Here is an 11,815-nt window from a genome sequence, read left to right as displayed (position 1 = left end):
ATAAAATTTAATATAAATACAATACTATAAAATCAATATATTATAATAAAAAAAAGACAAGCGCATACATAGAAAATTAAAATTTATCTAATATTGTCTTATGCTACGTTGTAAAATTAAATTAGATTAAATGCTTATGATTAAATTGATATACTTTTTTGATAATTAAACTATAAATTACTATATTGTTATTAATACTTTATTTGTACTTATAATTGAAAACCCAATGCCATTAGTAATTTAGTATGATACTATGAGTTTGAATTTAGGTACATGTAATCCTTAGAAGTCCTTGTATCTCTTTTTCGTAAATATGCAATTCTAGTTTATAAGGTGATCTCGTCCATGGTTAGACTTGTGTATTACTAATTGAAGGCAGTGCTCACCATTTTTTCCTTGCCGTAACACCATTTTTTTACTCTCGAATGATCAAAATTGTGTACGACACAAATTTGTACTCCATTGATTTAACAACTGAAAGAATAAGATTAAATGAAAGAAACGATTAAGTAATGTGCTAATTATACATTCTAGATTTGATATTCCACATATCCTATATATTATACAGATTATACACTGTCTTTACAAATAATATCTTAATATACAAGAAAGAACAACAAAATTACAATAAGCATTGACAAGAGAAATGAAATACAGAAAATTTTAAAATGGGTGCAAACTATTGTTTAATGGAAAAAAGGAAATGATACATTACCACTTTACTAGTCTTGCTAGTTATACTTATTAGGAACAAGACAAAGAGGTGTTGCCCGACGAATAAACGGGAATTCTCTCGTTAATTTCATGTCCAAATCTTCATTCTTTCCAGCAGGAGTTTCCCAATCGAACAAGTAAAGAAGATTTGCGATCGTAAACTCTACGGTTGAAATAGCCAAATTATACCCAGGACAACCTCTTCTTCCCCCTCCAAACGGAATCATCTCAAAACTTTTCCCTCCAAACTCAACCTGGATATTTTCAAATCTTTCAGGAAGAAACTCAGTTGGGTCCTCTTTCCAGGTTCTTGAATCCCTTCCTATCCCCCATGAACTTACCAAGATCTTCATACCAGGTAAGACATCATATCCACCGATCTCACAATGGCTTACACATTCCCGAGTCATCAAGAATCCAATAGGCGGATGCAATCTTAGCGACTCCTTCACCACCATTTTCAAGTATGTCATCTTGTTAATATCTGCTTCATCTACTCTTGGTTTTCCTCCAACACTGCTTCGGATTTCGTTTTGCAACTTTTGCATAACTCTTGGATTTTTAACGATGTCAGACATTACCCATACCATGGTTATAGCAGTTGTTTCAGTTGATCCACTAAGCACATTCTAAGATGTTTATTCACAATTGAGTTAATTAGCTCACATTCACATACTTTCACACACACACACAAAAAAAAAAAAAAAAAAAAAAAAAAAAAAAAAACCTCAAAAACATAGAAAATTAAATAATTTACCATCAAAAGTGCTTTCGTTTCGTCGCTAGTTAACCGAGAGATACATTCATCAACAAAATCATTTTCTTGATCACTTGTTTTTGTATCTTTTTGATCAAGATGATCATCAAGAACCATTTGGAGAAAGCCATCAAGATCATTAAAACACTTGTCTAGCCTGCGATTCCAACCTGTTAATCCGTCCAAAATCCACGCAAATGTTGGAAAATTATCCGAAAATGAGCCTTGGAGCATGACTGAGGTCTCATCAACGATCTCCATCAGTGTTCTACCATTAAAGGTCTTTTCCCTATAGGTGTGATCACCTAATGCAACCTTACACACGACATCGTTTACCAGACTTAAGAACATCTCGTCTAGGTTTACTGTAGTACTTGAGGAATTTAATGAGAGAGAACGAACTACACACTCTATCTGATGCTCCAAAACGTTTTTATACGATCTAATCCTTTTAGCACCCAAGAATTCAGACGCCAGAATCTTCCGCATGTCCCTCCAATGATCATTGTATGGTGCGAAGGCAGCATCCATGTAGTTAAATGATAGTCGCTTGGAAGCCTTAGAGTAGGGACGTGTACACATCTTCTGATCATGAGTTTTTAAGACTTGAGTAGCCATTTCAGTTGAGGAAATAACAATGAATGGTTGGGTACCAAAATGAAGAAGCATAATTGGACCATATGTTTGGGAGAGGTTCCATACATTTTGATAGATGTTATCCTTACTACCAAACACTTGATAAAGGTTCCCAATTACAGGAAGCCTCGGAGGGCCTGGTGGAAGTTTTATGGAGGAGCTCCTCCATCGAAGAGCATAAATGAAGATGGAAGTAAGGAAGAGAAGTAATGTTGCTGGAAGAACCCATGAAGGGAAGAATGATATGATTTCCATATGGATGGATTTTTCTCTTGCGTTTGTTATATTGTATGGGATTCTCCTCCTTTTATATATAGCGGAGATGTGGATGAAATAGTACCACATATTTCATTAAGAGAAAATATTTGAAATGACAGTTTTTTCATTTTAGTACTTTTCAAATTATACTATTTATCAACATTAAATTTGGTGTAACATGTGGATGTGATGTTGGGTTGGAGCATCTTTATACGAAATTTGGTGTAAATATTAGATTTTAGTTTTGGGTTTGAATTGTTTTTAATGGTAGTTTCCAAAAAACAGCACCTTAAAAATTCAAATGATAATTAAAAAAAGTAAAATAAAATGCTTATAAAAGAAAACCTACTCGCTCCGAAAATTGACCACTTTTACTCGTCCGATTTTCCACCAATAGTTTCATTATACGAAATGACCGCTTTTTCATTTTAGTACTTTTCATTATCGGTCTTCCTCTTTTTTACATCAAAATATGAATAAATTACAGAATGGTCCCTATGGTTTGGTCGAATTCATAGGTTTAATCCAATATTTGAAATATTGATAAGTCGGATCCTTATGGTTTCAGAAAATTACACCAATGGTCTTTCCGTCTAGCCCAGTTAAAAAATATCTATTAAATACATATAAAAATAAAAAACTAACCTTATTTTTTATTTTTTAATCATTTATATGTATTAACATTATTAAAGCCACTACAACGACAAACCACCAGTCCACCATCGTCCCTCCCCTGCCATCCGATCATCTTTTTAGGTATATCTCCGGTGACTTGCAGTACTACTGTTCCATCTAAAGCCCTTCTAGAAGGTCCCTCAATCAGTGCTTCTGTTGATCCGGATAATAAAGAACTGCTTCATGTGATTGGTGACAGTGAGAAGGACCTTAGTAGGGGTGTGTATGAGACGGTTTTCTTAACCGAACGATAATCATTACAATTGGTTAATGTATTTCGATATCCATTGGGTAGCGGTTAATATTGGTTTTGGTTAACGGTTTTAGTTGGTTGATGGTTAATATCGGTTAACCATAATGGTTCAAAATGTCATAAAAATAAAGTACTTTTCTATAAAAATTAAAAAACTAAAGTCTATTATTATAAAAAGTGAATGATTGTGTATATATAATTGTATTGATAGAATATTACTTATCCTATCAAATTCTAAATATTTACCCTTTAAATTTTCAATTCCTAATATAATTACATACCATATATTGAATATTAAATTATATTAAAAACACTTATTAATATTATTGGTTCGGTTCGGTTTATAGTGCTTCGGTTTTAGATGAAAACCATAACCGAACCACATGTATTTGGTTAATCAAAATTAGAAACCGTACCATATCTTTTAGTAATGGTTCGGTTATATAGGTTGATTTAGTTATGGTTCAGTTTTTCAGTTAATATGCTCACCCTTAGACCTTAGTTCAGAACAGTTTTAGGGTAAAGAGGTTGAAGATGATTGTAGCAAAAAAATTGTTGAATTGGGTGTTCTTTCAGAGGAACAGTTGGTGGTGGATAATTCCTGACTTACACTTAAGCTAATCTTCAAAACATATTGGCTCACGTTGATTCAAATATGATATGCACATCGTCAACAATTGATTACTTTGTAGAACGACAAAATTTTATTAGAACCAAAATCCAGTTGGAAGTTGATAAAAAAAACCAAGATAAAAAACAATGCAAGTTGTCACAACAAGGGATAATGGAAATGAGCAACTTTAGAATGGTTGAAACGAAGATGACAACCAACATAGCCAAGCATCTAACAAAAAACCAATAAGTATGTTTGAATGATGGTACCAACCAATACGGAGTAGCTTGAAACGAAGATGACAACCAAAAGATACAACATAAGCAAACCATTTCAGAGTAAAAGAATGAAACAAAATGATATTGTATAGTTTCATGATGGCTAGTGATGTAACATATGAACACTAAAGACCAAGCATATATACAAATCGACAGTACACCATAAAAGTAAGGAACCAACTAGATGTTAACATATGAATGATTCACGATACACCAGATTTAAAGCCATCATTAAGGGAGAAATGTTATTATCCATATTCATACTAAATAAGTCATCCCCAAATCAAGTCAATCACAACAATCAAACAACCTCTAATTGGGGTCTCTAATATGCAAGGAATCACCAATGCACCAAAAAATCGCCTACATCAATGGTTGAGGTGATAGAAGAGTGCAACAATCTATGCATATGATTACAAGCGGTGGCAGCACTGTGATACACCGATGCGATGACAATAGATGGTGGTGGTGTTATGGTGCAGAGAAAGAGGAGAAAATAGAGATGAGTGAGGGGATTAAAAGTTGACATGATTTCCTTTCAATTTGGAAGTTGATTTTTAGATTGAGTCGAAGTGGTTTGATGATGGTTGGGAAAGAGGTTCGTCGAACTTGAACGTGGAGTCTGCAGTGGGACGATGGCTTAAAATTTAGGGCATTTATTCTTTCAATTGTTTATTACATAATTGGTCCCTATACTTTGTAAAATAAAAATAAATAAATAAATAGGGGTATGTTGGTCTTTTACTCAAACTTAACTCATGGTTCTTAACGGTGTCGGCTAAAAAGGACCGCTGGTGTAATTTTTGCAAACCATAAGGACCCAACCTATCAAATTTTCAAAGACTAAACTAAATCTACGAATTCAACCAAACCAAAGGGATCATTTCTGTAATTTACTCACAAAATAAAAAAGAGAAGCGATATATTTTTTCTCTTATTATTAAAAACCAAATTGTGCTATATGCATAAACTTTAAGAACCAAATCATAAATGACCTTTCTTTTTCAAAGAACATTTTTTTTGAACCGACAAATACAAATATATAAATCTTACTCTTAAACTAACACCTAATTCGACCTATGTTCATAACAGAACTTGAACCCTCGACCTCAAAGAGGGAGAACATCACTTGATACCGTCGATTTTTCATATTCTTCACGACCACATCAAAAACAAAATCATAAGTGACTTTTCTTCTTACTTCTACGAACATCAAAAACCAAATAATTTTTTTTTGACGTTTCTCACCCCATCCGCTTAAATGGATTTCGGGACTTCAAGACTCGGTCTTTCTTTAAAAAAACTATTCCAACCAGTTTTTCATCATCTATGACTAATTTAAAAATTCATGCAAATGCCGAATGTCGTTCGACTATAGTATACACAGTTCAATATGAATGTGATAGTATTTTATAAAAAAAAGGGATGTTGTAACATCCCAAAATTCAAGACCATAAATTATGTTTTTAGTTTAACAATTCATAAAACCAACAGTATAAAAACATCTATAAAAACATCCCATGTCAAACCCAAGTGTTAATAATCAAAGCTTTTTATCATAAAACAATATCAGAGTGTAATCCCAAAGATCTTATGTGCGGAAAATATAGTGTGATGCGCTGCGATCGAGCCGGATCATTTCCTTTGAAAACGAAGTACCTGAAACCAAAACTAAAAACCGTAAGCACGAAGCTTAGTGAGTTTCCCAGTTACCATATACCATACATACCCATTGATCCATACATACCTACTGATCCATACATACTGTGAGCCATACATATCTATCATATATCAAATAAGTTGCTATGTGTTGCACATAATCTTATCGTTATGCCACGGGCTGCCACGTGGTCTTTCTTGCCAAGCCGGGGACACCCCTTGGGTCTTACAGACAAGTGCCAAGAGCCGCCTACTGGTCTTCCATGCAAGTATCACAAAGACAACTAGCATATATACTACTCTACTTAGCTAATGAGCATATAGTACGCTAGGAGCCACCTCCTGGTCTTTCATATATACTGCCTAGGGTTAACCCCCAGGTCTTTCTACCATACATAATAACATAGTGTGCCAGGAGCCGCCTCCTGTTCTTTCATACATAATGGCTAGGGCTAACCCCCTGGTCTTCCTACCATGCATCAAAAAAATGGGCCGACATTGGTGCCTTCGACCCATACAAACAATGAGGAGACTCACCTCGTACTACTGAAGTCCAGATGTTACACTTCTGGCTGCTAACTGGCAACTCCCCGAATTGCTAATCCTTCGGCTCCCTGAGTTACTAATACCAAAATAACACCTAGACCAAAATACCCTAAAAAATCAAACTAGGCCAACCTTGGTCAAAGTCAAAGTTAACGGTCAACGGCAACGCTCCGAGTTGACTCAACTCGTTGAGTTACTCCATCAACTTGTCGAGTTCTAAAACTCAGAATCCTGAAATCGCGATCCAACTCGTCGAGTCAACCCCTGACTCGCCGAGTTCCTAAGTCCACTCTGAGCCCTTGCGGTGCTGCCACTGCACCTTCACTAGCTCGACCCTCTTGTTCCTCAGCTACTTCGTCTTGCGATCTAGGATCACTACAGGTCTCTCAATGTAATTCAGGTTGTCATCAAACTGAATATCCTCTAAGGGGACAATCTCCGCGTCCTCCACCAAGCACTTCCGTAACTGGGAGACATGGAAAGTGATGTGGATCTGGATGAGCTCGACTGGTGGATCCAATATGTACGTTACCCTGTCCACCCGAGCCGTGACTCTAAAAGGGCCAATATACCCGGGGACTAGCTTTCCTCATTTATGGAACCGGATGACACCCTTCTAGGGTGACACTTTTGGGAGGACCATGCCGCCCACCTGAAACTCCAAGTCTGAACGCCGCTTGTCGACGTAGCTCTTCTACCGTCTTTGAGCAGTCTGAAGCCTGTTTCGGACCTGCTGGATCCACTCTATAGTCTTGAGTACTACTTCCGTACTCCCCATGACCCTCTAACTTACCTCACCCCAACAGATTAGGGTCCTACACTTCCTCCCGTAGAGCATCTTGAAAGGAGTCCAGTCTATATTGGCGTGGTAACTGTTGTTATATGAAAATTCTGCGAACGGAAGATATGTATCCCAACTACCACCAAAATCCAAAACACATGCACGAAGAAGGTCCTCGAGAGTCTAAATCATCCTCTCGCTCTCTTCGTCTGTCTGGGGGTGAAAAGTACAGGTTAAATGGAGACGAGTACCCATCTCATCGTGAAACCGCTTCCAAAATCTGGAAGTAAAACGGACATCTCAGTCTGACACCACTGAGATAGGTACTCCATGTCGTGCCATTACCTCTCGCACGTAAATATCGGCCAACTTCTCGGCTGAGATTTTCTCCTGGATCGGTATGAAGTGGATGCTCTTGGTCAACCAATCCACGATGACCTAAATCGCATCAACCCCACGTGCGGTCCTAGGAAGCTTAGTGATAAAATACATAGTAATGTCCTTCCATTTCCACACGGGGATGTCTAACGGCTGCATCTTGTTGTGATTCCAGTGCTCTACCTTAACCTTCCTACAAGTCAGGCATCTCTCTACATACTAGGCTACATCCCGCTTCATGCAAAGCCATCGGTAATCGGGTCGAAGATCTCTGCACATCTTCGTCGCCCTAAGGTGGATGGTGAAACTGGACTTGTAGGCCTCATCCATTAATATTTGTTGTACTCCACCCCAGTACGATACCCAAACCCTCTCGTGGAGGGTCAACAACCCATGGCTGTTGTAATCGAAAGAGGCCACCTGGCTTATAATCCACTCGTACTTCCGGCGCTCCTCCTTCAGGCCCTCAACCTGCGCCTCTTGGATCTGCTATAGTAGTGGAGTAATCACTGTGGTCCTCAGACAGATGTTTCGATCGGGCTGCTACCGCCTTGCAGCTCAGGGCATCGGTTACTACGTTAGCCTTGCCCGGGTGGTAAAGGATCTCACAATCATAATCCTTAACTACATCTAACCACCGACGCTGCCTCATGTTCAAATTCGAATGATCCATGAGGTACCTCAAAGTCTTGTGATCAGTGTAGATGATACAACGAACCCCATAGAGGCAATGCCGCCAAATCTTGAGGGCGAACACCACGGCCCCCAGCTTTAAATCGTGCATCGGATAGTTACCCTCATGAGGCTTCAACTGCCTCGAAGAATAGGCTATCACACGACCCTGATGCATCAAAACTACTCCCATGCATATGATCGAAGCATCATTGTAGACTACGAAGTCATCTAGACCCTCTGGCAGAGTGAGAATCAGTGCCTCGCACAACCGTTGCCTAAGCGTCTCAAAGGTTACCTGCTACTCAGGTCCCCAGTGAAAAACTACCGACTTCTTGGTCAGTCGAGTCAACGGAACTAAAATCTTGGAGAAGTCCTAAATAAATCTCCTGTAATACCCTGTCAAACCCAGGAAACTATGAATCTCAGTTGGAGACCTCGAAATCTCCCACTGCATCGCGACCTCTATCTTGGCCGGATCGACCAGAATACCCTTTTGGTTGACAAGAAGCCCAAGGAATTGCACCTCATGTAACCAGAACTTACACATAGAGAAATTCACATAAAGTCTCTCCCTCCTCAATGTCTCCAACACCTCCCTCAGGTGCTCCTCATGCTGCTCCCGAGTCTTGGAGTACACCAAGATGTCATCAATGAAGATTATTACATACCAATCCAACATCGGTTTGTACACACGGTTCATGAGGTCCATGAACACAGCTGGAGCATTGGTGGGCCCAAACAACATCACCACAAACTCATAATGACCATAGCGAGTCCTAAAAGCAGCCTTCTGCACATCATCATCCCTAACTCACATCTGGTGATACCCTGACCGTAAATCAATCTTGGTGAACCAAGATGCTTCCTGAAGCTGGTCAAACAAATTTTATATCCTTGGAAGTGGGTAATAGTTCTTCACCGTTACCTTGTTCAACTCCCAGTAGTGTATTCACATTCGATGTGACCCGTCCTTCTTCTTCACAAACAGGATCGAGGCTCCCCATGGTGAACTACTCGGCCTAATAAAACCCTTGTCTAGCAGCTCTTGCAGCTGCATAGAAAACTCCTGCATCTTTGGAGGAGCCAACCGATATGGTGCCTTGGCTATCGGAGCCGCACCAGGGACCAGGTCAATCCTAAAATCAACCTGTCTCTCTGGAGTTACCCCAAGCATATCCTCCGGGAATATGTCCGGGTATTCTTGCACTACTGGTACATCATCAACTGTCGTCTTAACCTTATCCCGAGTATCCATGACGTAGGCGATGTATCCTGCGCAACCGTCCTGGAAGTAGTGTCTCGCCCTCGCTGCTGAATAGAAAACCGGTCCGCGCTGTGGCCTCTCGCCCTGGACTACTAACCCTCCCCCACTAGGAGTGCGAACCCTCACTAGCTGATGCTCGCAGTCAATCACTGCCCCATTGGGACTCAAACAATCCATACCCACTATAACCTTATTCTCACGCAGGGGAATAGGAACCAAGTCCACTAAAAACTGTTGATCGAATAACTGAAGAGTACATTTTCGGTAAACCCTCCCAACTCAGACACTCCTGTCATCTGCTATCTCAATGTCTAAGGGACAATCCAGCTCCCCTGGAGCTCTACTAAATCGCTTGCTAAGTTCGAAAATCTCTTGGTAAGTGCGAGCGAAACAAAAGATCAGGTAGCCCCGAATCAAACAGTACCATAGCCGATATGTCGTTCACTAAGAACGATCCTATAAACAAACACTCAAATATGAGTAATAATCAGAAATAGTAAAGAGATAAAAGGGAAGACACATAGTCGTAACAACGTCAGGGGCTGCACGTGCCTCGTCTGATGTCAACTAGAAAGCTCTGCTCTTCGCTATTGGCGCCTCAGCCGGGCCTTAACGGTCGTCTGTAATCCTCAAAGTGGTAGGAGCGGGTGTCACCACCTGTCCTGCTGCTGCTGCTGTCAACTAGAAACCTTGGATCTATGTTTTCTCTAAAATACATGCAAATTTGATTTCCAAGGTTTACAACCTAACTAGCATGTTATGGGGTACTTGTAATACAAAACTTTGAGTAGAATAACATACCTTTCTTGTGTGGTTGATTGCTTGGAGTTTATGAACCTAGCACCAATAGTGTGGATGCCTCAAGTGGTGTCACAAATCACCAAAACAAGTTGGAAGCTCTTGAGATAATAAGAACACTTCTAGAAATGCTCACACACACACTAGTGCCAATTCTAGAACCAAGGACTTTTTTATATAGTATGGAGGATTAGGGTTAAACCCTAATACCCATGACTCTTCATTTACCTAGGATCCATGGGTTAAAAGCTCCATTGACTATCCATGGAATCCATATACTCTTAGCCCATCCTAAATAAACCTTAGCCCAATCCATATATAAATAAGAGTCCATATTTAATTAGCTCCATTTTGATCACTAAATTAATTCTAAATTAATTCTTGATCTATACTAATTAAATAATTATGATATCATATTAATATATGATAACTAATAATATATTAATATATCATGAACATCTTATTCTCAAAAGTATATCCATACAAGTTGTTAGGTGAAGTGCAACCCAAATGGACCATGCCGGGTCGGGTCAAGTTGCTACCAAATATAGTTATGGACTTAGACACCTTATCCAACATGCGCGAGGGGTGGATTCGATCTAGGTCATCGTTGATTCGATTGACCAAGAGCGCCCATTTTATTCCGATTCAGAAGAGTATTTCGCCCGAAAAGTTGGCCAACGTCTACATCCTGGAGGTAGTGGCGCGACATGGGGTGCCAATTTTGGTTATTTCAGACAGGGACGTGTGGTTCACTTCCATGTTTTGGAAGAAGTTTCATGACGAGCTGGGTAGTCGATTGCACTTTAGCACCGCCTTCCACCCACAGACGGATGGTCAAAGCGAGCGGACCATCCAAACTCTGGAGGATATGTTGCGGGCGTGTGTTTTAGACTTTGGAGGTAGTTGGGATACCTACCTCCCTTTGGCGGAGTTATCCTATAACAATAGTTATCATGCTAGTATAGACTGCCCTCCTTTCAATATGTTATATGGGAGGAAGTGCAGGACCCCGATATGCTGGGGAGAAGCGGGGCAGAGAGTTATGGGGAGTACCGAAGTGGTACTCAAGACAACGGAGAGGATCTAGCAGGTTCGGAGCAGGCTTCAGACTGCTCAGAGTCGGCAGAAAAGTTATGCCGACAAGCATCAGTCAGACCTGGAATTCTAGGTCGGGGATATGGTGCTCCTGAAGGTGTCGCCATGGAAGGGCGTCATTCGATTCAGGAAGCGGGGCAAGCTGGGCCCCAGGTATATTGGACCCTTCAGGGTTATAGCCCGGGTGAGTAGGGTAGCATATAGGTTGGATCTGTCGGTCGAACTCAGTTAGATTCATAGCACCTTTCACGTCTCCCAGTTATGGAAATGTTTCGTGGACGATTCAGCAGTGGTACCTTTAGAGGATATTCAGGTTGATGACAGTCTGAACTACATCGAACGGCCAGTGGCGATCCTCGACAGAAAGTCAAAGGATCCGAGGAACAAGAAAGTGGAGCTGGTAAAGGTGCAGTGGCGGCACCGCAAAGGCTC

At 40.0% G+C, this 11,815-nt stretch overlaps 1 protein-coding gene across 1 annotated transcript; it reads right to left on the bottom strand.

Annotated features, from left to right (window-relative positions):
* Positions 1-581: 581 nt before the first annotated feature.
* LOC145032752 (parthenolide synthase-like) lies at positions 582-2,377 on the bottom strand. Its single transcript, XM_078981666.1, has 2 exons — positions 1,472-2,377; positions 582-1,343 (listed from the first exon to the last, which is right to left on the bottom strand). The coding sequence occupies exons 1-2, from the start codon at positions 2,360-2,362 to the stop codon at positions 732-734; spliced, it is 1,503 nt and encodes a 500-aa protein (XP_078837792.1). The 5' UTR covers positions 2,363-2,377; the 3' UTR covers positions 582-731.
* Between the last annotated feature and the right edge of the window lie 9,438 nt (positions 2,378-11,815).

The sequence above is a fragment of the Lactuca saligna genome, chromosome 2, assembly GCF_052625555.1.
Source record: "Lactuca saligna cultivar CGN05327 chromosome 2, ASM5262555v1, whole genome shotgun sequence".
Lineage (NCBI taxonomy): Eukaryota > Viridiplantae > Streptophyta > Magnoliopsida > Asterales > Asteraceae > Lactuca > Lactuca saligna.
This window is presented reverse-complemented; position numbering and strand designations above follow the sequence as displayed.